General features: G+C 44.8%; 1 protein-coding gene across 1 annotated transcript in view; it reads left to right on the forward strand.

Annotated features, from left to right (window-relative positions):
• The first annotated feature begins 24,374 nt into the window (after window positions 1-24,374).
• FRY (FRY microtubule binding protein) overlaps window positions 24,375-26,058 on the forward strand; it is a 314,552-nt gene continuing 312,868 nt past the window's right edge. Inside the window, exon 1 of the mRNA XM_023740362.1 lies at window positions 24,375-24,823. Within this exon, the coding sequence (XP_023596130.1) occupies window positions 24,754-24,823 (70 nt within the window). The 5' untranslated portion in view covers window positions 24,375-24,753. The remainder of the gene's footprint in view (window positions 24,824-26,058) is intronic.

Here is a 26,058-nt window from a genome sequence, read left to right on the forward strand (position 1 = left end):
ATGTATTGTGCAGGGCATAGCAGTAACTGGCAGCATACTGTTTTTGAGGATCTGCAGGCAGCTCCATATGGAACACACGGGGTTTTATGTAGAAGAGTCATGTCTTGGTCATCTAGTGCTGCTCTAACAGAAATACCACAAGTGGATGGCTTTAACAAAGAGAAGTTTATTCTCTCACAGTCCAGTAGGCTGCAAGTCCAAATTCAAGGTGTCACCTCCAAGGGAACACTTTCTCTGTTGGCTCAGGAGGAAGGTCCGTGTCATCAATCTTCCCTTGGTCTGGGAGATTCTCTGTGCAGGAACCTTAGGTCCAAAGGACACACTCTGCTCGCAGCACTGCTTTCTTTGTGGTATGAGGTTCCCATGTCTCTCTGCTTGCTTCTCTCTTTTATATCTCAAAAGGGATTGGCTTAAGATACTGTCTAATCTTGTAGACCACGTCAGTATAACTGTCGCCAATCCATCTTATTACATCATAGTGATAGAAGTTTACAACACATAAGGAAATCACATCAGATTACGAAATGGTACACAATCATACAATACTGGGAATCATGACCCAACTAAGTTGACAGATATTTTGGGGGGACACAGTTTAATCCATGACAAGTCATAAGGTTAGAAAAGTAGGCAGGGGTCTTGTATGGTGTTATGGGTTGAATTGTGGCCCCCCAAAATAAGTGTTGTAACTCCTAACCCCTATAGGGTTGCTATGAGTTAGAATAGACTCTATGGCAATGGATTTTATACCTGTGGTTTTAATCCTATTTGGGAATGAGTTGTCCTTGTTATGTTAATAAGACAGTATTAGTGTAGGGTGTGTCTTAAATCAATCTCTTTTGAGATATAAAAGAGATTAAACAAGCAAGCAGGCAAGCAGAGATGGGGGAAGAGAGATGCCAAGCCACAGGAAGATCGCCCAGGAGCAGAAGCTTAAAAGAGACAAGGACCTTCTTGCAGAGCCGACAGAGAAAGCCTTTCCTAGAGCCGCATCCTGAATTCAGACTTCTAGCCTCCTAAACTGTGAGAAAATGAATGTTTCTTTGTTAAAGGCACCCATTTTTGGGCTACTCTGCTATCAACAAACTGGTGACCAGAGAGGACACCATCAGCATTCACCAGCACATCCATGGAGTGGGTGTCAAGAAGCATGCCCCTCGGGCACTCAAGGAGATGTGGAAAGTTGCCATGAATGAGATGGAAACACCAGATGTGCATGCTGACACCAGGCTCAACAAAGCTGTCTGGGCCAAAGGAATAAGGAATGTTTCATACTGTATCCATGTACGGTTGTCCAGAAAATGTCACAAGAATGAAGATCCATCAAACAAGCTCTATATGTTGGTTACCTATGTACCTGTCACCAACAGTCAATGTGGTTGAAAACTAACAGCTGGTTATCAAATAAAGTTATAAAGCTGAAAAAAAGACAAGAAAAAGGTGTGGTTCAGCAGTACCAAATGCTGCTGAGAGACCATTTCAGGTAAGAAATGAGAAGTTCCCGCTGGCTGAATAGAGCCCATTGGTCCCATGAGCAGCAGATGGCCAGAGAAGTCAGACTGGAGTGGAATGAAGGGGAAACGGGAGGTGAGGAATGAAGGAATCAGAACAGTCAGCTGTGTTGAGACGCTCAGCAATAGTTGGGAAGTCAAGAAGATAAGGTAGAAATTAGAAGGAAATTTGGGGTAAAAGGAAAAAAAAGTTTTTTTTAAGATGAGAGTTTTTGAGCATATTTTAGTAAAGGTGGGAAAGAGCTCACAGAAAAGGAAAGGTTGGGATGCAATAGAATGATGGGAGCTAGGACCCTAGGAAAGAGACAGAGATGGGGTCAGGAGAGGTGTTTCCTCCATTGCAACGGGAGAGGGATAATTCAGTGTCGTAGCTCTTAGTTGCATGAGGAGTCCTGGTGGCGCAATGGGTAAAACACTCAACTACTAACCCAGAGGTCAGTGCTTTGAACTCACCAGCTTCCCCTCAGGAGAAAAGACCTGGTGATCTGCTTCAGTAAAGATATACAGCCTAGGAAACCCCACGGGGCAGTTCTGCTCTGTCACATGGGGTCACTATGAGTTGGAATTGACTGGACGGCACACAACAACAATAGCAAGCAGGAGAGGAGGGGAGGTGGCTTTGTGGATTCTGTGTCAGAAACATAGGAGTGTTCCCATCTGGCACCATCTGGAAGGCAAGGTCACCCCGTGAGAGTGAGGTGGGTGGAGGGAAATGGGAAGACTGCAGAGTGGAAAAGGCATGAAATGATATCTGCAGAGCAAGGAAGCACAAGCTTGCTCAGTAGCATGGGGTGTGAAGTCCTAGTTCTTTTAAGATTTTTTTATTTTGGTGAAAGTATACACAGCCAAAGATACACCATCTCAACAATTTCTACATGTACAATTCAGTGACATTATGTACATTCCTCAAGTTGTACTACCATTCTCACTATCTTTTTCCACATTATTCTACTGCCATTAATATAATTTCACTGCCCTCTAAGCTTTTCATCTAACCTTTCGAGTTGCCATCCTCAATTTGATCTCACCTAGATAATTCTTTAAAAGAGCACAATGCTCAAAGCAGATGTATTTTACTAATTGAGATAAACTATTTTTTGGTTCAAAGAAGACTTCAGAGGATAATTTTGGTTTAAGATTTAAAGATTATCTCAGAGCAATAGTTTCAGGGGCTTTTCCAGCCTCAATGGCTCCGTAAGTCTGGATTCCATGAGAATCTGAAACTCTGTTCTGAATTCCGCCCCCCCTTCAATCATGATTCTTCCATAGAATCTTTGATCAAAATGTTCAGTAATGGTAGTGGAAGACCTAGTTCTTCATATCTGCTTGTGTAATTTTCTTTTCTATTCCTGTCATCATGTCTTAGAAGTATATAAGACTTGTGCTTTGATTTTGTTTCCCATGTTTTTCCAGTGTCAAACTGCACTGCTTGATATAATTTCCTATGAATCCCAAATATTCTGAGATGGGAGCAGTGCTCTTTGCTCTGGCAATATTCCTCCCAATTTCATTTCAAATTAATTTCATGATCCTTCCCTTCATGGTCTTGGTTTTCTAGAGTTGCTCATACTGTTTGGCCTCATCATTGGAAAGTGCATTTTTTATGTGTGTCTGACTTTCCTGGTTGTTTTTGTAACTACATCTTGTAATTCAGTCTGCCTTCCATCTCATTTTAATAGAACACGTTAAGAAGCTGGAATCCATCATCATCCAAGTCCACTTGCAAAAATGTCCAAATACTTTGCCTTATGCATTTTTTGGCACCACTCCTCTCTCTGTGTGGTGATTAGCAGCCTTCCGGGAACATGTGTGGCAATCACTAGAGCATCTGTAGATCTTTCATTTCCTTCTCTCTTCCCACTCCTGTTATGCACCTGGTGCTCACCAGGTTCTTCTTGCTTCCCATCGCTGCGCTTTGTGATATTGTTAGTTTCTGCTCTGTGTTCTGTGCTAGTGTTCTCTTTTCTCCTCTTCAGAATCACTCCAGATCCTTCTGGGTTTTTTCCCAACACCCACAGCCTTCATCTTTCTTCTGGCAACCATCTGAAGTAGGGGGAGCCCTCTTGGAGGTACTGGTCATTTTGTTTGGGGTCCATGTGTTCAGATCCAGTATCTCTAGAACGAGGAAGGATGAGGAAGGGAGCTAACATTTGGTGAACCTGTACTAGGTGCCTTCCTTATGCGCTCTTGTATTAACCCTTAGAGTAATTCCGTGGTAGGGAGTGTTGTTCCCATTTTATAGACAGATAAACCAACCCAAAAGAGATTAAGTGGCTTCTTGAGAAATATATCAGTGCCAGGACTAGAAACCATCCTTCCTGCCTGCCTGAAGATCAAGGTGGCTCATGGTTATCGTTGTACATCATCTAGTCACTCATGAAATAGACGTCCAAGTTAAGATGTGGACCTTGACTTGAGTTCAGATACTAAACTGTGATGTGGAAACAGCTTCATTTCAGTCCTTGAATCCAGACAGAAGGCGCCTTCACCACTAGGTGGAGACGCAGCAGCACCACAGTTAGACACAATGCAAACAGAAAAGTAGACCTAGAGACAGTCCTTCTTCAGGGGCTTAGGAGCTTTTCTGGACTGTGGTCACAATAGATACATTTAATATTGCAGTCCTGCATTCACATAAAAATATATATCTGTATATACATACAGATATTTATATTTATATACACATAAATTTTCAAGGAACAATACTCACCCTTACTATGTATGATGTACTCCTTCCCACTCTATTTATTAGAAAAAGATGCTGCTTTCAACCCATCGAATTAAGTCCACAGTTTAAAGCAAAATGAAATCTTGAAAATTAGTCTTAGTTAGCTAGTGCTGCTATAACAGAAGTACCACCTGTGAGTGTTTTTAACAAACAGAAATTTATTTTCTCACAATTAGGAGGCTAGAAGTCCAGAAACAGGGTGCCAGCTCTAGGGGAAGACTCTGTTTCTTTTCAGGTTCTGTTTCTTGGCTCCTTGGTGATCTTCATGTGGCCTGGCATCTGTCTTCCCCCATCTCTGCTTGCTTGCTTAATCTGCTCTTTTATATCTCAGAAGACATTGGCTTAAGACACACCCTAAACTAACACAGCCGGATTAAGATAACAAAGAAAGCCCATTCCCAAATGGAATTGTAACTACCATACAGAGAAAAACAAACAAACCCACTGCTTTCGAGTCGATTTGGTTTCAGCTCATAGTGACCCTACAGGACAGAGCAGAACTGCCCCATAGGGTTTCCAAGCCTGTGACCTTTACAGAAGCAGACTGCCACACCTTTCTGCCACAAAGTGGCTGTTGGGTTCAAACCACTGACCTTTCTGTTAGCAGCTAAGCATTTAACCACTACACCACCAGGGCTCCTTATAACCACTATAAACAAACAAACAAAAAAACCTGTTGCCATTAAGTCGATTCCGACTCATAGCTACCCTATAGGACAGAGTAGAACTGCCCCACAGAGTTGCCAGGGAGCGCCTGGTGGATTCGAACTGCTGACCTTTTGTTAGCACCCGTAGCACATAACCACTACACCACCAGGGTTTCCTATAACCACTATAGAGATTAGGATTTACAACACATATTTTGGGTGGGGACACAATTCACAACAGCTCTTCAGAGTACTGTTCTATGTATATATAATAATACAGTGTATCTTCTTTCCAGTTGTATATTCAAAGATTTTAGGAGATCTTTCAGCCAACTGGAAATTGTATCAAGGCATATAAGTTCTTTGAGGGAGCTTATTTGACTTGTGAGGATGACATTTTATATATCATATTCTTAAACATAGACAACTTTAGAGTACATTGAACTGTGAGTTATATCTCCTGTGTTTGATACCACGTGAAGATCGTCATCGTTGGTGGTGGGTACCATTGAGTCAATTTTCAATTCATAACACCCCCATGTGACAGAGTAGAACTGCCCCGTAGGGTTTCTTAGGTTGTCATCTTTATGGGAGCAGATTGCCAGGTCTTTGTCCTGTGGAGCCACTGGGTAGGTTCAAACCACCGACCTTTCAGTTAGCAGCCGAGCGTGTAACCACTGTACCACCAGGACTCCTGCAGGGACTGCTAATACTATTATAATTTTAAAGATGAAGATAATATGCCTCTATTCATAATCGAAGGAAATGAGTTGAAAATCAACTTGAGGGCACCTAACAACAAGTCAGAATCGACTCAGCGGCAGTGGGTTTGGTGTGGTTTTGCTAACAGCAGCAGCAAGTGGTCCCCGTGACTTTGCTCTCAGCTGCAATCACAGACGTTCTCATCACATTACAGTTGCTGCAGGCATACTGAAATATTGTTTATGCTCATTATTTTATTTAAAAATTATTATAATTATCAGTCCTTCTGGATTGTGTTATTTTCTGTGTTATTAAAGAAGCTCGTGTACATTACCACAATTTTTTGGTTTTTAAAAATAATTTGATGATTGTATTTCAAAATGATTACTTTCCCTTGTAATCCTATGTATTTTATTTATTGAAACACATTATTCTGAGAAGGAAGGAGACATGGTGGTACAACAGTTAAGCGCTTGGCTACTAACTGAAAGGTTGGCAGTTTGAACCTGCACAGCGGCTTCACGGGAGAAAGGCCTGGAGATCTGCTCCCGTAAAGATCACAGCTTAGGAAACCCTATGGGGCAGTTCTACTCTGTCACGTGGGGTCGCTAGGGGTTGGAATCGCCTTGACAGCACCTAAAATATAATCAAAACAACGTTCTGAGAAGGAGCCCATGGGCTTTGCCGGACTGCCAAAGAGGTTTGTGGCAAAAGTTAGTTAAGAACCCTCGAGAGGGCGCTGCCCAGTGAGGTAGCCACTCACCTAAGTCTCTTGAGCGCTTGGAATGTGGCTAGTCGGAAAAGTAGTGTGCTCTAAGTGTAAAATACACGCCGGATTTCAAAGATTTAGTGCAAAAACAGAAAGAATATTAAATGTCTCACTAACAATTTTATACTTATTATATGTTGAAGTGATATTTTGCATATATTGAGTTAAATACAATATATTTTTAAAATTAATTTCATCTGTTTATTTTTAGTTATTTTAATGTTGTTGTTGGATACCCTCAAGTCAATTCTAACTCACAGCAACCCCGGATGGAGAACTGTCCCATAGGATTTCCTAGGCTGTCACATTTATGGGAGCAGATAGCCAGGTCTTTTCTCCCAAGGAGCCGCTGGGTGGGTCCAAACCACCAACCTTTTGGTTAGCAGCCAAGCTCTTAACTGTTGGGCCATCAGGGCTCCTTTGTTTTGATGTAGCTACTAAAAACATTTCAGATTGCATATGTGGCTCGCAGTACATTTGTACTGGACGTCACTGGCCTAGAGTCAGATCTGAGTTCCACTCTGGGCTCTCACAAATAACCAGCAATGTCATCACTACTGTTATCTTTACTTTCCCATGTCCTGACTGTGCGACTCCCAGAAATTTCAGTTTCCTCACCTGTAACAGTAGATATATAAGCCAAAGGAGATTATTACTGTGTTTGTTCCAGATTCTGCCTTTTCTCACTATCAGGAATAACCTGCCATCTTGTATTTTACCCAGAAGTTTAGTAGAAGGCCTGCATCCTTGCTCCTTTCCCTTACTGTTCTGCTATCTGGTTTTTGGGGGTTTTTTTTCCCCCCCAGGTTCTCTGGACTATTTAATATATTTTTTTATTGTTGTTGAAATTATACACAGGAAAACATACACCAATTCAACAACACCTGCATATACATTCCAGTGACATTGGTTACATTTTTTAAGTTGCACAACCATTTTCACCCTCTTTTTCCAAATTGTCCCTCACTGACCCCTAAGCTCCTGTCTGACCTTTGGAGTTGCTGTTGTCAGTTGGATCCCCTATAGATAATTCTTCAAAAAAGCATGACATTCAAGGCAAACAGTCTTTACTAAATAAGTTAACTCACTGTTTGGTTTAAAGAAGCGTTCAGGGACAATTATTAGTTTAAAGTTTAAGTGTTAACGATGATCTGAGGGCAGTAGTTTTGGTAGGTCATTCAGCCTCAGTAGCTCCAGGAAGTCTGAATTCCATGAGAATTTGAAATTCTGTTCTGCATTTTCCCCTTTTGATCACGATTATTCTATAGAATCTTTGATCAAAATGTTCAGTAATAGTTCTGCTACCTGTGAAAGGTAAGGATATAAGAATTAACAAGTGAATTTTTAAAAGCATTAAAGGATAGGGAGAAAAGGGGGAATTCCCTTGGGGAGCAATGAAGATGGAACATACATCTTAAGGTAGAGTGGAGTAGTAGGCGGACTACCATTGCCACCCATCCTATATTTATCCAGAGAGGCTGGAGTGGCATTTGGATGAGACCCAGGCAAATCACCAACACATTCCCAGAATTGAGGAATGGCCGCTTAAACAGCAGGACAACCCTGGTGTGTCCCTAAAGCAAAAACAGGACATTCAGCGGGCTGTGGACAATGACTGGGAGGTTGACAGTGCTTTTCTTTATGGGTGGTGGGCTGAGGAAGCACCCCCTGCCCCTTTATTTGCCTGATCCTTGTACTGATGGGGCTGTGAGGAGGAGCCTCTTAACACGAATGCCCTGGGAATACAAAGCCTTTCACAGACAGGGTCTGCTTTGGATCAAGGAGACAACTGTACACACAGGGCAGACGGTGTAAAGGGGACAACTGTATACACAGGGCAGATGGTGTAAAGGGGACAACTGTACACACAGGGCAGATAGTGTAAAGGGGACAACTTTACATCCAGGGCAGATAGTGTAGTATCGTGTGCACCTTGGAAGTGGGAGGGAATTTGCAAACAATTGGATCACCGAGCCCAGTCCCTGACAGCTTGGATTTCTCCCTAGAGAACACCGTGAGGGCCAGAGACCTGACCCACCACCTCTTTTCCCTGGGCTCCTCAGAGTGAGCTCACCTACCCTGACCGTCCACAAAGAACAGTATTCTCGCCCTTACTGCTGACTCCTGAGCTGAGCCTGGAGTTTGGAATGGCTCCCCCACCCACCTGGTAGACTGCTCCCTCCAGTCCTTCAAACAGTCTAACAGTTCCTGCCCTCCTACACAAAGCCCGGCTTGTAGGCTAGAAGGATTTCTCCACCGTTTCTAAAAACATGCCCTGCAAGTCTTTCTCTTTCCTCCCAAATCTATTTGCCCCTTCACGTGGAATACTTATGAAGTTACATTTTCTAATTCGCCTGAGCCGTGCCTGTGGGTGGAGAAGGTGAAGTACGTTCAGTCTGCCTGGCTGTTGCTGGTCTTAGTTCAGACGTCTTCCGAAAGGCAGGAAGCAGAGGGTCTGGACAGCTTACAACACAGCCCCATGAACAGATGGTCACTTTGAAGACTTTGAAGTTCACATCAATGGTACTAAGTGGGGTAGACACTTCCCCTTAAAGCATTCATTCCAAATGAAGTGATGTTGTTGTTATTAGGGTGTGTCAAGTTGATTCCAACTCATAGTGACCCTGCAGGACAAGTCTGTAATCTTTACAAAAGCAAGCTGCCACATCTTTATTCTGCAGAGCTGCTGGTGGGTTCAAACCACTAACCTTTCGACTAGCGGTCGAGCACTTAACCACAGCACCACCAGGGCTTTGACATTGCCTCATTCATTTCACAGTAGTCCACTTGATCATTTTCATATGGATTTAAACCAAATCAAACCCGATGCCGTCGAGTCGATTCTGACTTATAGCGATTGTATAGGACGGAGTTGAACTGCCCCGTAGCGTTTCCAAGGAGCACCTAGTGGATTTGAACTGCCAGCGGTTTGGTTAGCAGCCATAGCTTTTAATCACTACGCCACCAGGGTTTCCCATATGGATTTAGCTCTTTCTAATTCTTACTTATTTTGGGATCCCACGTTAGCTTCCTCCTGCGAGTCAGCAGTGTGCGCTTTCATGGATGCTTGTGACACCAGCTTCCTGAAAGCATCATTGGGAAGGTAAGTCGGTTGCCAGAAAATTCACATCACTTATGCCAAAGGCTTACGTAAAATAATGTATACCCAGTATTTTACTTTCACCATGCCATGGTTTCTGCCAATAGTGTGGATAATCGAAGGTTGTCTGCCCTCATAGATGAGGCAGTTTGTGATAAGAAATGACGTTCTTCATTTCGTAGAGAAATGACTTGTCCAAGGCCATACCGACAAAATAAGAAGCCAAGTAAAGAGTCGCATGATTCCCAGCCCTTCAACTTTGCCTGATAGGTAACTGTAAACATACGTCATACCTAGAAGAAGGAAAGACATTTCATTATGTGTAAAATGTAAGTCACTACCATATAGAAAGAAAACTAATCAAAATGTCTAATGTTCCTCAATTTCATTGGTTTTAAAAATTATAGATTTCAACAACTGTGTAAGTTAAGTGACACCTTTGAGGAAAAGCTGATCTTCTCCTTCTGTCTTAAGCTCTAATATTTATTTTTGTGTGTCAAATTAAGAACATTAGTGGGACTATTAGCTGTTGTCCTAAAAGGTACTTAATTTTTATCATTGAATAATGGAAACATCTTACTGCCCAATAATCTTAATACAACTAGGGATACACCCTTTTTTATTCTGTTAGGTTATCATTCATGCAAGAAAGAACAAATGCTTTCTTGGTTTTTCTTTAAATGGCAAATGGTGTTTGAGAATGGTGATGATGATTAATGCAAATGTGGTTGTTTTTAATCCTGTTCAGTGTTATCTAGCTGTATGTTTTTGGCAAATAGTAATGTGCAAAGCAAATGCTGTTTCTTGCTTCATCAGAAAGGTCTTACTATTTGAAAATCAGGAATTAATTATTGGCCACTTCGCATCTAATTATACTAGATCTGTTTGTATTTCAGTATAAATAATTTCTTAGATTGCTGGTCGTATTTGAAAATAGGAATAGTAACGTTATCAGTACTGGTGTCTCTGGGGGGTGCAAACGGTGTACCTTCAACTACTAACCTAAATGTTGGTGGTTTGAACCCACCCAGCAGTGTCGTGGGAGGAAAGGCCCGGCAGTGTGCCTCTATAAAGAGTCCAGTCAAGAAAACCTGTGGAGTGAATTACTATCTCCTTCTCCATGAGACCAGAAGAAATGGATGGTGCCCAGCAACCATTACTGAATGTTTTGATCAAGGACCCAATAGATGGATCCTGATCAAAAGGAAGAAAATTGTAGAACAGAACTTCAGATTCATTTGGAAACTAGACTCCTTGGATCCATTGAGACCTGGGACCCTTGAATCTATTATGCAGAAATAAGCATTAAACTTTGAACCAAAACTATCCCACAGAGCCATCATTAAACTGAAGAACGGTTTAGCCCAGTTGATAAGGTTTGCCTTGAGCACTGAACTCATATAAAGAATTATCTATATGAGTATAAACTGACAACAGTTAATCTGAAGCACAGATGAGAACTTGAAGGGGCAGAGAGTCTGAATTAACGGTGATGAAGCGATATGGGTAGAGACAGTGGGAATGGTGACACCATGTGAAGTGTGTAACCAACGTCATTGAACTGTTCGTGTACACTGTGAATGGCTGTAGGTTTGGTTGTGTGTACTGCCACCAAAAAAAGCCAATAATAACAACAAAAAAACCTTTTGGAGCTCAGTTCTACTCTTTCACACAGGAGTTGCCACAAGTCAGAACTGACTCAACGACACCGGGTTTGGTTTTGGCTTTTTGTGTGCTTTCACAGTAAGATGCAGTGGAGAAAACTCTTCCACCTTCTGTCTTTACATGTTGTTGGTGGATGCCTTCAAGTCAATTCTGACTCATGGCAACCCCATGTGACAGAGTAGAGCTGCCCCATAGAGTCTTCTTGTCTGTAATCTTTACAGGAGCAGATCACCAGGTCTTTCTCCCATGGAGCCACTGGGTGGGTTCGAACCACTAACCTTTCCATTTGCAGCTGGGTGCTTAACTGTTGCACCACCAGGACTCCCTGTTGTTGTTGTTAAGTTCTGTAGAGCCAGTTCCGACTCATAGCGACCCCGTGTACAACAGAACGAAATGCCCAGTCCTGTGCCATCCTCACAATCATTGTTGGTCTTGAGCCTGTTGCAGCCACTGTGTCAATCCATCTCGTTGAGGGTCTTCCTCTTTTTTGCTGACCCTCTGCTTTACCAAGCATGATGTCCTTCTCTGGGGACTAATCCCTCCTGATAACATGTAAAGTATGTGAGACGTCTCACCATCCTTGCTTCTAAGGAGCATTCTGGTTGTACTTCTTCCAAGAAAGATTTGTTCGTTCTTTTGGCGGTCCACGGTATATTCAATATTCTTTGCCAACATCACAATTCAAAGGTGTCTTCCTTGTTCATTGTCCAACTTTCGCATGCGTATGAGGCCATTGAAAACACCATGGCTTGGGTCAGGTGCATCTTAGTCCTTAAAATGACATCTTTGCTTTTTAACACTTTGAAGAGGTCTTTTGCATCAGATTTGTCCAATGCAATGCATTGTTTGAGTTCTTGACTGCTGCTTCCATGTTGATTACAGACTCCTTATACATCTATAAATACAGTGTTAAGTACTAAGTATGCTTTGTCTTTACTTTGCAGAAATTGAGGTCAAATCTTTATATTTATATGTGCAAAGATATATATGAACCACAACTCCTGGCTTTAGCTTAGGTCAATTATATTCAAATATCCAGGACCTACCTTGAGAAGCTGATGAAAAGATTAAATTAGGTAGATAGGAAAGTGCTGCTACTCAGGTGGGGTGACTCGGCCCTTATGCCGGGCACCAAAAATGGACAGCACTAACATTTTACTGTCTTATGTCTTATTCTGAGTTCTCTAGAGGAGCAAAACCAGTAAAACAGATATATGTATGTATGTGTGTGTAACCAAAAAAAAAAAAAAACCAAGCCTGTTGCCATCGAGTCAATTTCCACTCATAGCAACCCTGTAGGACAGAGTAGAACTGCCCCATAGAGTTTCCAAGGAGAGCCTGGTGGATTTGAACTGCTGACTTTTTGACTAGCAGCTGTAGCTCTTAACTACTACACCACCAGGGATATATACATATATGTATATGCGTGTGTGTATATATATATACATATATAGGTACATACATATATATAGACAGAGACATTTCAAAGAAATGGCTCATGCAGTTTGGGGGTTGACAAGTCCCAAATCTGTGAGTCCAGTGGCAATCTGGAAACCTGCTGGCTCACAGAGTTGAGGGGCTTGGCGAATCCAAAATCTTCAGGTCAGGCGGCAGGCTGGGGACTTCTGCAGGCTTACATCCCAAGAGCCAGCCGTCAGGTGATGGAAAGCGTGCAGGACCGAGAGCTTTGCCAGGACATCCGTTTATATCCTGGAGGCGGGCCACACCCCCAAGGCAACGCCTCTCTCAACTGCTCACATCAGATCACATCATGGAAAGTGATTACATTGTATGCATTATGGAAGAGCACCCAGTCCAGAGTCTGCCAAACCACTGAGAATCGAAGCCTAGCCAAGTTGACACATGACATTAACCATCACATTTTGTATATGTGAATTTGTCAGCTTTCTTTCCTTTTCAAGACTCCAGCCTTGCCGGCAGGCTCCCATCACCCGACAGCAGAGAGGGGCTGGAGGGCAGGAGCCACACTCCGGGGAGCCCTCTGTGATGGGCAGAGCCCGCACTCTCTCTCTTTCCTAACCTGGCTGTGGAGGTTAGGAAGTATTTCGTGATGTGGATTCTGGTTGCACTACCAGCTGTAGATCTTCAGCTTGACAGTTAACTGCCTGTGCGTTTGTCTCATCGTCAGAACAGACCTGTGTGATAAACACGAGTGTCTGGATAAGGAGACTGAGGCCTTGAGGGGCTCAGCAACTTCCCGGGGCTGCATGGCCGCTGTGCGGTACAGCGGGTATACCTGGCGTACACAGTGCTCCCCTTCTGACTGATACCCTTTGACGAGGTGTTCTTTCAGTCGACATTCAGTTATCTGGGGCTGTGCTGGGAAGAGGCCCACTTGTCATGTCTTCAGTTATGGAGACCTGCATTAACTGGTGCTCTATGTCCAGCTGACCCTCAGGATGTCTTGGTGCCCATTGAGAGAGGAGTTGCAGCTGCGCAGCAGGCATGCCCCTTTATTCAGCTGTGTCCACACAGGTCCCCTCAGACACAGGCAAACACAGTGCCTCAACGCTGAACGCTCAACGCTCAACGCCAGTTCTCCTCTTCCTTTCTACCCGGTGCTGTTGAGTCGCCTCCGACTCTTGGCGACCCTGTGTGTGTCAGAGTAGAACTGTGCTCCATAGGGTATTCAATGACTGTGATTGAAAGTAGGTTGCCAGGCCTTTCTTCTGAGGTGTCCCTGGGTGGATTTGAACCTGCAACCTTTCAGTTAGCAGCCGAACACATTAACCATTTGCACCACCCAGAGACTCCTTCTGCCCCACACTAAACTTGTAAAAATGCCTTGGGTGATGATGGGGACTGAAAGGGGGCCACCCTTTATGGAGCAGCAAGTGGGTGACTCCAGGCTTTCCCCACTCCCTGCCGCCACTTCTCGGGACGGCTGAGATCCTGCAGGGGCCTCCCATGGCACTAGACTGATACCACCCTCTTCCTCATCACTTGCGCTTTCCGATGGAACTCTTTTGCAGGGCAGGTGAGTGGGGAAGAAGGGACTCTGCTGCTTTTTTTTTTTTTTTTTAATTGAAAATAACCATTTTCAGAGACAATTTTCCTGGTTCATGTCTAAATCTGCAATTAACAAGCTCTCTTTTAATGAAGTTCTACTGCATTTAGAAAAATTTACATGTATTTCAACACATCTGACAAAATCATTGGTATTGGATACTATTAGAGTAAGTGTTTTCCAAATTTGCGGAATCTATTTTTGTCAAGATTTGTATCTGTGGGCTGGATTTTTTTAATCGAACAATTACTATTTCTTAGAATGGAGTAAATCAGCCCAAATGATGCATCTGAAATAGGTCAAAAGAAAAATTTCTGATTTATCTTGACACTTTTCTTTAGCTTATCTCTGTAGCTGTTATTTGCCGTCGATTCTGACTCATAGCAACCCCATGGGACAGAGTACAACTGCCCTATAAGGTTGCCTAGGCTGTAATTTTTACAGGAGCAGACCACCAGGTCTTTCTCCAATGAAGCCACTGGGTGGGTTCAAACCACCTGTCGGTTACAGCGGAGCACTTTTAACCGTTTGTGCTACCAGGGCTCGTTTCACACTTACTCCAAGGTGAGAAAAAAAGGCTGGGAAACACATACTGTTAGAGGGATAGGGTGTATTAAAGGTGACTTTATCCAGGGCTTTGAACTGGTTTGCTCCGGTTTGAACCCCTGCTGAGAATTTGCAGTTCCACCCCAGATATACTGAATCAGAATCTACATTTTAACAAGATCCCCAGGTGACTCTTATGTATGACTTCCTGGGAACTTGTTAGTTGTTGTTGTTAGGTGCCGTCAAATCAGTTCCAACCCGGAGCAACCCCACGTACAACGGAACGAAACACTGCCCGGTCCTGCGCCATCCTCACAACCGTTGCTATGCTTGAGCCCATTGTTGCAGCCGCTGTGTCAGTCCATCTCGTTGAGGGTCCTTGTCTTTTTTGCTCCCCTCCTCTTTATCGAGCATGATGTCCTTCTCCAGGGACTGGTCCCTCCTGATAACATGTCCAACTTGTGAAAAATGCAAATTCTCAGTAGAGGTTCCGACCAGAGTTAGCGGGTTCTGAAGCTATGCTTTATTATCTACTGGAACACACGCCTTCCTGAGGTAGTTCACTCCTCTTTCTCCAAACCAAACAAGTTACCAGCAGCCATTTGAATCTTCTTTTCACATCCTGTAGCCGTCAAACGCTTCTCCTGGACACGGCTTCAAAGCTGTAATTGTCTCCACGCACCACCCTTTTTTTGGAGGAGGTATGTGGTTTTTTTAATGGTGTTTTGTCTGCAGTCCTTGCAAACAAACCTGTCTTTTCATGCAATGCTTTACAGAATGTTTATGATGTTACTTCCCTTAGTGGGGGAGGGGAATAGTATAGACATACACACATGTGCATATGTGTGTATACTATTCCCCTCCCCTCCGAGGGTTAGTAAGATAATATATGTGTGCGTGTGCGTGCGTGCGTGTGTATGTTATTGTTGGGTGCCATCGAGTCAATTCCAACTCATAGTGACACCATGTGACAGAGTAGGAAACCCCATGGGGTTTCCTAGCCTATAATCTTACCGGGAGCAGATCACCAGGTCTTCCTCCCGTGGAGGGGCTCGGTGGGTTCAAACTGCCAACCTTTCAGTTAGCAGCCGAGTGCTTAACCGTTGCACCACCAGGGCTCTTAGGTTACCTCTAAAAGGTCTCTTGTTCGACTGCTTGAAGAAAAGCAAAGCCCTTTCTCCACGCTCATCACCATCCATCTCAGCTGCTGCCTTCCTAACTCAATCTGATCGATGCTTAATTTGATTTAGGACAGTTCTTATTAAGAAACAACATATAACAGTAGGAATATAATACATTTAATGCTTTTTGGAATTGGAAACTGCCAGACATTTTATCTTTTTCTCACATTAAGCGACTGTCCTTTGTTTCCCCAGGATGCTAGTAAAATGTTTCCCTTCTGCCTGACGCATCCTGGGAATGAGCGCACCCTTCGGAGAGCAACAATAACACCCCCATCTGCAGGGGGAGGGGCCGATGGCAGCCCTCACCCGACCAATTCAGTCAGACGCTTTAAGATCCTTAGGTAATGGCTCTGGATGTTGGCCAGCGTCCACACTGCAGGCCTCGCTTTGTTTTCACGTTCTTTGAAAACTACACATTTTAGCTTCCAAAAAACGGTCAAAAATGCTAGGAAAGGGAAGATTAAATATGATCAAAATGCGAGCCAATTGCATTTCTGTTGCCCGTTTTTTTCATAGGCACCAGATAACAGTAGTCCCGTGTGACAAGCCTATCCTTTCGCTTACTCAGAATATACTTTTTGCCAAGGACTCGCTATGTGCTAGGACCTGTGGTGGCGCAGTGGTTTAGCACTCGGCTGCTAACCGAAGGGTTGGTGGTTCAAACCCACAAGTGGCTCCACGGGTGAATGATGTGGCAGTCTGCTTCTGTAAAGATTACAGCCTTGGAGACCCTACGGGGCAGTTCTACTCTGTCCTATAGGGTCACTGTGAGTCGAGATCAACTTGCGGGCAACAGGTTTTTGTTTTCTTTTTTAGGACCCGTGAGGGATGCAAAACTGAAAAGACAGCTCTTCTAGGGGGGAGAGCTAGGACAGATGGTTATAAGAAAAATCTAGAAAGGATGAGGGTAAATGTCATAGGTTAGAACGTACGATCTTAAAAAGCAAAGACAGCACTTTGAGGACTAAAGTTCACCTAACCCAAGCCAGGGTGTTTTCCATCGCCTCATATGCATTTGAAAGCTAGACAATGAGTAAAGAAGACCAAAGAAGGACTGACAATTCTAATCGTGGTGTTGGCGAAGAATATTGAATATATTGTGGACTGCCAGGACGAACAAATCTTTCCTGGAGGAAGTACAGCCAGAATGCTCCTTAGAAGCAAGGGTGGCGAGACTTTGTCTCACTTACTTTGGATATATTATCAGGAGGGCCTAATCCCTGGAGAAGGACATCATGCTTGGTAAAGTGGAGGGCCAGCGAAAAAGAGGAAGACCCTCAATGAGATGGATTGACATAGTGGCTGCAACAATGGGCTCAAACACAGCAACAATTGTGAGAATGGTGCAGGACTGGGCAGTGTTTTGTTCTATTGTACACAGGGTTGCTGAGTCAGAGCTGACTCAATGGCACCTAACAGCAACAACAACAATGTAAAGTACAATCCATGCACCCTGTACCATTCTCATCCCACCCTGCCACTCAGCAATCTGTGACACGGGTGACCAGTGGCCACTCCCTTCTCGAAGCACTCTCCTCTCTTGGTTCCTTCTGACGCACCCAGGGCTACCAACAGACCATAAGGTCTTGATTCCATAGAGGCGCCCCTTCCTCTGGACTGAGTATTGGGTTGATATGCCCCATTCCAGGGTGGTCATAACCCACAACTTGGAGAGTGGCGTTGAGACTAGACTTCCCCCGACTCAGCCCACGCCCACCCCAGACCAGGCATCCTTGTACAGCGCACAGCCTGCACGGCTGTACCTGGCGACCATGATAACACCCTCCTCTTGTGCTCCTACCTCACCCATCCTTTTGTCTCGGTCTATGTCACTGTCTCCTCCTGCATAAATTCTTCAAGGGTTTCCTGTTGTAGTGGACCAGGAGTTGGAAGATTTTTTTTTCTGTGAAGGACCACATAGTAAATATTTCAGGCTTGGCAAGCTGTAGGGTCTCTATCACGCCTGCTCAACTCTGCCATTTGTAGTGCAAACACACCCACAGACAATCCATCAGCCAATGAGCAAGGCTGTGGTCCCATAAAACCTCACTCCTGGACACTGAAACGTTTATTTAATGTTCCCTTGTCACAACATCTTCTTAAAAATGTAAAAATCATTCATTCTTATTTCACGGGCCCTGCAAAAACAGGCAATGTGCTGCATTTGGCCTACCACTGTAGTCTGCCAACTCCTGTATTAGACTAAAAGTCCTGGGGTGGCGCAAATGGTGAACATGCTCAACTGCTAACTGAAGGGTTGGACGTTCAAGTCCACCCACAGGAGCCTCGGACGAAAGGCCTTTGAGTCAGCCATTGAAAGCCCCGTGGAGCGCAGTTCTACTCTGACACACACGGGGGCGCCAGTTGACTCAACAGCAACTGGTCTTAGACTAACGCCTGGTTTCCGTGGCGTAGCTACAAAGCTCCGCATCATCAGGTCCCCGAGTGCTCTCCACGCTGCTCTGGTCCTCGTCTCTCCCCTTCCAGTGACAGCCCATCCCCCGGGCCTGAGGTTGACTCATTCTCCACTTTTACATCTGGGCCTCAGTGTCGCCTTCCCAGAGAGGCTCTGACCTCCTCGTCCAAGGCTGGCCCCTGCCGCACACCCCTGCTGGTTGTGCCGTGTGACTGCATGTGACTCCAGGTTGTCCCCATCTGGAGCCCTGGCGGCGCGGTGGTTATGAGCTCGGCTGCGAACCAAAGAGGTGGGCAGTTCAAATCCACCAGCCACTCCTTGGAAACCCTATGGGGCAGTTCTACTCTGTCCTGTAAGGTCACTATGAGTCAGAATTGACTCAACAGCAACAGGTTTGGTTTTCCTTGGTTAGTCCCTAACTTAAACGACGGGGTTCCGTTCCTACGACTCTGTCTTAAGCTGAATACCTCTTTTTTTTAAGTTTCCATTATTATTGCCTTTTATTATCAGTGTTTTAATATATCCAACCTTTATTTGTCCTTGGGGGTTAGAAACATTACATATAAACTTACAGATATATTGTAATACATACATAAAAAATACACAAATCTTAAAAATTTACTCTGACAATGAAGAAGTTATAGTAATACCTCCACTTGTGGGAGGTTCTGGGTCATCGGGATTATCCCTGGGAATGGGGATGCCGTTTCTAGTCAGAAAATTAGTGAGGCACACAGAAAATTGTCTGTGTGGCCCTTTTCTTCTTTTCTTCAAATGTTTCACGGTAACATCTCACTGCTGCCTGAATATGCTTATGGACTTTCGTAAAGCAATCGGCACTTAACTCCATGTTTTCAAGCAACTGAAGCCCCTGATTTAGTTTAGAAAAAACTTCAGCTAATCCTCTCACTGTAAAACTTTTTGACAACTTCTTTCCTTCTTCTTCCTCATTCTTTCTTCTTCAGCATTTCTCTCCTTTTCAAAATCCATTAAATCCTGATCTTCAATTCCTCTTCTTCGTGATCTGTGAGCTGTTCTACAGACAGTCATAAGTGCAACTCATTGTAACTCAAAGTCGACGTAAGTCAGGACTGCCTTAAGTCTGCGTATCCCAATGGGTTGTTTTATTGGCCTGTGCTGGCTCTGTCTCTGCCTCTGCCTGTCTATGCTTTGGAAGGCTCAGACCATCCTTGTCCTGATTATCATTTTATCCCAACATCGAATACCATGCCTTGTGCATAGTAGGCACACACGAAGTGTTTGTTGGAGGAATGACTCTGTCCATCAAATTCTGTGAAACACAGTGGCATTCTTCTCTAGGTTCTTTTGGGATCGGGCTACAGCCTCCCAGGAAACAGTTTCTCCCCAAGAATAAAGCTGGCAGGGGATGGTGGGTAGGGGAGGACCAGGGAGTCCTGAAGCTCTCCTACTGTTCATAGAGTCTGAGCAACTCTGAAGGGCCCCCTAGTGGCTCAGTGGTTAAGCACTCAGCTGCTAATGGAAAGGTTGGCGGTTTGAACCCACTCATTGGCTTCGCAGTAGAAAGACCTGGCAACCTGCTCCCGTGAAGATTACAGCCTTGGAAGCCCTATGGGGCAGTTCTACCCTGTTCTGCAGGGTCACGATGAATCAAATTGACTCTACAGCACACAACAATAGCATCTCTTCCTGAACTTTCTGTGAAGAAGTTGGTGACCCTAATTCTCACCTTGCTTGTAATTAAAAAAAGGATAAATGAGTCAGGCAGTAGGATTTGCTAGACCTAAATCTTACCAGCTATGTGACTTTGAAGGAGCCCTGGTGGTGCAGTGGCTAAACGCTTGGCTGCTAACTGAAATGTTGGTGGTTTGAACCCACCCAGTGGCTCCGTAGGAAAAAGACCTGGTGCTCTGCTCCCGTAAAGGTTACAGCCTTGGAAACCCTATGGGGCAGTTCTACTCTGTCCTGCAGCGTCATTATGAGTGAGAATCGACTGGATGGCATTTTTTTTTTTTTTAATGTGTCTTTGACCTTCTTTTATGCTGCTTTTAGCCTCAATTTTCTCATCTATAAAATGGGGCTATTAATAGTACTTACTTCATAGGTTTGTGGTGAGGATTAAATATGATAATATATATGTTTTAGCCCAGTACTAATACTCAGTAAGTGTGGATGTTGTCCTTAATCGTCACCACCTGTCTTAAGTCACTTTCTGGCTTCTCCCCTACACTTTGAGACCTATTTCCTGAGGCCGCACATGTTTCCTGTATTACCGTTACCTTTTCCTCGGCCCTCTTGGCTTCAAGAGTCTCCTTATGTTCTCCTAAGATTTTTAATGAAGTTTCCATTTTTTATAGGCAGGAAAGCAGCTATGGTGTCTGATCATCTTAAGTGACTTAACTGAAGTCACAGAGCAAGCCAAGGGTAAAGTCAGCTTGTAGAGTTGTGTTTTAAGGATCTCTGTCCAGGTGCCTGCTCTGGCCACGTTTTCTTATAACTCCGTACGTGGGAAAGAGACTGAGGCAGAGAGACAGAGAAGTGCAGAAAAAGAGGAGACAAAGGATAAACGTTCCATCCCACCTTGCAGCAAGTGTCACCCTATTTGATTTGCAGGCTTTTCAGCAGAACAAAGGGCCTGTTCTGTTCTTTTACAATCCTGTGCTCTCTTTCAAGGTCCTTGAATGAGATGAAGGCTTATACCAGACACAATTTCAGGTTCTAGCAGACAGACATTGGACTCCTAGTTGCTGATTCATTCTTCACAGGGACAACATTAAAAACATTCTTTTCTGAACAGCATTTAAAATGTTGTGATTGTTTCCTCTTGAAATGTATATAAGCAGGAGCACTCTCAGAAAATTAGTATTTGTACAGTGAAAACCTTTTAAAAGCCAGTTAAAATCTCTTTTTATAAAATCAGCACAGGGAACTTTTGTGTGAGTAACAAAACAGGATAGCATGTTGACTTATCACAGTTGCTTTTAAACATCTCCAACTTGCTACCCTCAAATAGGTACCATTGTTATTCAAAAGTAGTATACCTTCTAAGTTACATAAACGTGTATGTAGCTGACAAAAAGCAACTATTCCATCCTGGAGTCTCTAAGAGCTCATGATAATACAAATCAATATAGCTAAAATTTACTCTAACTATGTACTAGTGTCAGACCCGTGTCCTGTCTGCCAGTATGTCATGCGGTGTTGGCTTGTGTGTTGCTGTGATGCTGGAAGCTATGCCACTGGTATTTCAAATACCAGCAGGGCCACCCATGGTGAACAGGTTTCAGCAGAGCTTCCAGACTAGGAAGAAAGGCCTGGTGATCTATTTCCAAAAAATTAGCCAGTGAAAACCCTATGGATCACAACAGAATATTGTCAGATATAGTGCTGGAAGGTGAGCCCCCTAGGCTGGAAGGCACTCAAAATACACAGCAGCCGCAGCGATGGACTCGAGCACACCAACTGTCGTGAAGATGGTGCAGGACAGGGCAGTGTTTGGTTCTGTTGTACCTGGGGTAACCACAAGTGGGAGCCCGCTCAGCACCTGATGACGACAACTAACAGCCCCGTAAGACGCTATGCTGAGAACTTTACATCCATAACTTAATCTTTCCAGCACCCCTGTGAGGTAGGTACCACTTCAGCCAGTTGCTGTCGAGTCGATTCGAACTCTGGCAACCCCATGTGTGTCAGAGTAGAACTGTTCTCCGTAGGATTCTTTTTCAGAAGTAGATTGCCAGGCCTTTCTTCCAGGGTGCCTCTGGGCGGACTCAAACCGCCAACCTTGCAGTCAGCAGCCGAGCACGTTTACTGTGTACGCCACCCGGGGACCCCATTTTGCCACGAGTGCCATGTTGTCATCATGTGCTGCTGAGTCAATGTGGACTCATAGCAACCCTGCGAGACCAGTACCACTAGTATCCCCATTTTACAGATGAGGAAACTAAGGCTTAGCAAGGTTGATAACTGGCCCTAGGTTTCATAGGTCCTAAGGGTTGGTGCCAGGTGGAACCTGGGGGGTTTGCAGTGAGAGCCTGCACACTCCTTCATTCCATGGCATGAGCTGGCGCCCTGTAGATTCCTTGAACCTTCACCAGCAGGCGGAGAGGGTCAGACCGGCAGGGATAAGCATTAGCTTTTGTTTGTAGATGTAACAACCGATTCGAGGTAAAAACTTTAGGTCCTGTTTCCCTAGAATTCATGTACTCAAAGTACAGGTGACAAAATGAAATTCACTGATTAACTCTAGTAGGTGTGTGAGTAAACGAGAAGTCACCGTGACTGGGAACTTCCTGAGAATAAAGTGCTGTAAGTGGAAGTAGAGACACATTACTTCACTGCTTGCCTTTTGTGTAAGTTTAAAGAGCTTGAAAAGTTCATTATTGATTAAGCGTCCTAGGGCATTTCAAGACATAACCCTAAAAGAATTCTCTTTGGTATTGAATTTTTTAAATTCTTAGTCTTAAAAAAAAAAGTATATTGTGCTTTTTGCCTCCCATTTCTTCAATGAGCTACTAATCTGGGAAGAGGAGTCCTGGGGGCTCAGTGGTTAAAGTGCTCAGCTGCCAACCAAAAGGTCGGCAGTTCAAACCCACCAGCTGCCACTCGGGAGAAAGATGTGGCAGTCTGCTTCCATAAAGACTACAGCCTTGGAAACCCTGTGGGGCAGTTCTGCTCTGTCCTCCAGGGTCACTGAATCCACTCGACAGCAGTGGTCTTCTTTTTTTTGTTTAATCTAGAAAGTCCTATTTGTGTGTTGATATGGAGGTTTGGCCCAACATTTGTTCTGTTAAATAATTATTCACATGGTGTATAAATTCTTGCAGAAAAGTAGGTGATAAAAGCACTGTGGCGGGGGTGGGCACGGTTTATGAGGTGGTTGACTAAATCCACCCACACAAACATAGCCTGTCATTAAAATACAATACTCGTATTTAACCCCGGCTGTTGTCATTGTTGAAGGAACCCGGTGGTGCAATGGTTAACGTGTTCAGCCGCTAACCAAAAGGCCAGTGGTTCGAGCCCACCAGCCACTCCGTGGGAGAAAGATGTGGCAGTCTGCTTCTGTAAAGATTACAGCCTTGGAAACCGTATGAGGCAGTTCTCTGTCCTACAGGGTTACTATGAGTTGGAATCGACTCAATGGCAGTGGGTTTGGTTTAGTTTTTTTTTGTTGTTGGATGCCCTCAAGTCAATTCCAATTCATAGAGACCCCATGTGAGAGAGTAGAACTACCCCATAGGGTTTTCTTGGCTATAATCTTTATGGAAACAGATTGTCAGGCCTTTCTTCCATGGTACCACTGGGTGGCCTCAAACCACCAACCTTACTGAGCTCTTAACCTTGCGCCACCAGGGAGGACTCCTGTTTAACCCCCTAGCGAAGCTAAATAGTAGTGGGAAACAGAGCTAGCCAAAATCAGGAAACCTGATATCGAGAATTCCTGAATAAAAAGACATTGCACATCAAGCAGTCTAATGCTTTTACCGCTTATCATTTTGAAATAAATAAAATAAGCTCTATTGGGCTCAGAGATGGTTAGAACTGAGAGGTTTTGGACACAGATCCACTGTGGATCCCCGGCATTGCGGAAGCAAGCCCTCTTAGGATGCACACCTTCGGGCTGTGGTGTCTCTGCAAATAACTGACTGCGTTCCTGGGAAGGAGAAGCTCAAAATGAAGATTCAACTGTGCCCATGAGAGTAGGGGGAGGAAGAGGCCGGGTGAACGTCTTGTTGTTCCCGAGCCTTCCTGCTGCAGCGCGGCTGCCGGGCTAGCGCTTTGGCGAACGTCACCGCGCCGGCCGCGGGGCACAGCCGTGCGCGCCGCAGCGTGGTGCAGTTGTGTGCGTTCCAGGGACAGACCCAAGGGGAAGCGGAGCCGGAGCGCACGGAGGATGTGCGCTGGGCGCCGTGCGCAAGGGCGAGGATCCTCGGGAGCTGTGGCATTTCTCCTCCAGCAGGGAGACAGGCCCAGGGGCGGCTCAGGGTGAGGGTGGGCAGGGGAGGGGCGGCGCTGCCACCCACCCTCCGCCCCCGGGTCCCGCGCGCGCGCGCCGAGCCGTGGGCAGGGCGCTGTGTGCACTCGGTCAAGGCGGCCAGCCAGGAAGCCCTCCTCCCGGGAGAACTCGGAGCCCAGTGCAGGCGGGGCCGCCAGGGACTGCACCTGGCTGCCCGGAGCCTGGGGGAGGCTGCCTGCAAGCATTCCAGCTCATGGCAGCCCCGGAATGAAGGCCGCCACCGCCTCTGAAGCTGCAGAGCAAATAAGAAGCAAGCCCTGGACCCGAGGAGGAGCGGCCGAGCATCTCCGCTCTGCACAGCCCTTTAAATGAGGACTCCCTGCCGGCGCCAGCCGTGGATCTGCAGCCTTCCTGCGCCCCTGACCTCCCGCTTACATCACCAACCGGTGACAGGCACCTCTCCGCGCCCTACCTGCTCCTCCCAGGCCCACTCCTCAAGCCTCTTTGTATGCTGCAGACATGGCCAGCCAGCAGGACTCAGGCTTCTTTGAAATCAGCATCAAATATTTACTGAAATCCTGGAGCAACAGTGAGTAACAGAAAATAACCTTTGTTTGTTGGTTGGATGTTGCATAAGGTTGGAGAAATAAGGTCTCCACTGTGCGGCTAATGTCTGTGAGCTAAGTTTCTTGCTTCCATCTGCTAGGAGAATTCGAAACATCAGAGATGGACCCAGCTCGCATTCAGTGTAAAGTCTGCACGGAATTGACAGCCGATTTCGTTCCGTGAAATTGTCAAGTTAGACTGCCCTTCAGACTCGGGGGAGCAACAGCAGGCGTTTCGGGCTGCACTGCCTGCCTGCCTTTTATTGGATTTGTTCAGGCTCTATCACAATATTTTGGGAAGTGCCATTTTTTCGAAGGGGTGTGGCAGGCTTCAGAGTACTTGTAATTGTTTCATTGGGGTATTGTTTGAGGGAAAAAAGTACCTGATTGTCCCCAACCTGAGAGGCATCCTTTTTGTATATAGAGGTATCTGCAAATGTATTTATTTGATCTCTCCCTGCCCATGTGAGTGGTGTTCAGAATGCTATTTAATATTTGAATTTTTTTTAAATCCTCATGATCGTTACAGTACAAATAACATGCTTTTCTGAAATGTAAACAAGTGAGATTCTGACCCGAATCGTTGACTAGAATAGCAGAATATTATGGCTTCTGAAGTTCCATTTCTGACCTACTTAAATATGTTAGCAATATGATCTTTCAAAAGGACAACCTCCGAGCCACAGTGGGGCTGGAGCTAGAATCAAATTAAAATTAGGCCTGCAGGTGATACTGCCTTGTATTTTCTGAGCAGTTTAAAAACAAAGTCTCCTCTGTTTCACCACCAGCCTTTGTACTTGCTTTGAATAAAAGACTGGCCGATAATACAGATCCCTAATGGTTTGAAATTTTAAAAATTCTAAGAAAATTCTGATCTGGTATTACGTGCACGCTCATTATTCTACCTGTGCTCACGGAGCTGGCAATTAATTATCTCCTGCACAAAATGACCAGTGGCCAGGGTAGCTCTTCCATAAACAAAACCTGGGCAAGAGGACCTGTGCATGATGGCTTGGAGAAAAGAGCCCAAGTACCACCACCCTGAAGGTACTCAGGGATATGATCTCTAAACGATATCCATAGAAACCACTTCTCCAGGTCATTTTACACCACTGTATACACCATGGGGCTTGTCTGAAGCTGTTTTTCTATGAATGTGAAACCGTTTGGGAGTAACAGGGTTACCCAAACAGTATTCCTTTATTTGTGATAGTCATAA

Source organism: Trichechus manatus, unplaced genomic scaffold (genome assembly GCF_000243295.1).
Source record: "Trichechus manatus latirostris isolate Lorelei unplaced genomic scaffold, TriManLat1.0 scaffold00153, whole genome shotgun sequence".
Classification (NCBI taxonomy): Eukaryota; Metazoa; Chordata; class Mammalia; order Sirenia; family Trichechidae; genus Trichechus; species Trichechus manatus.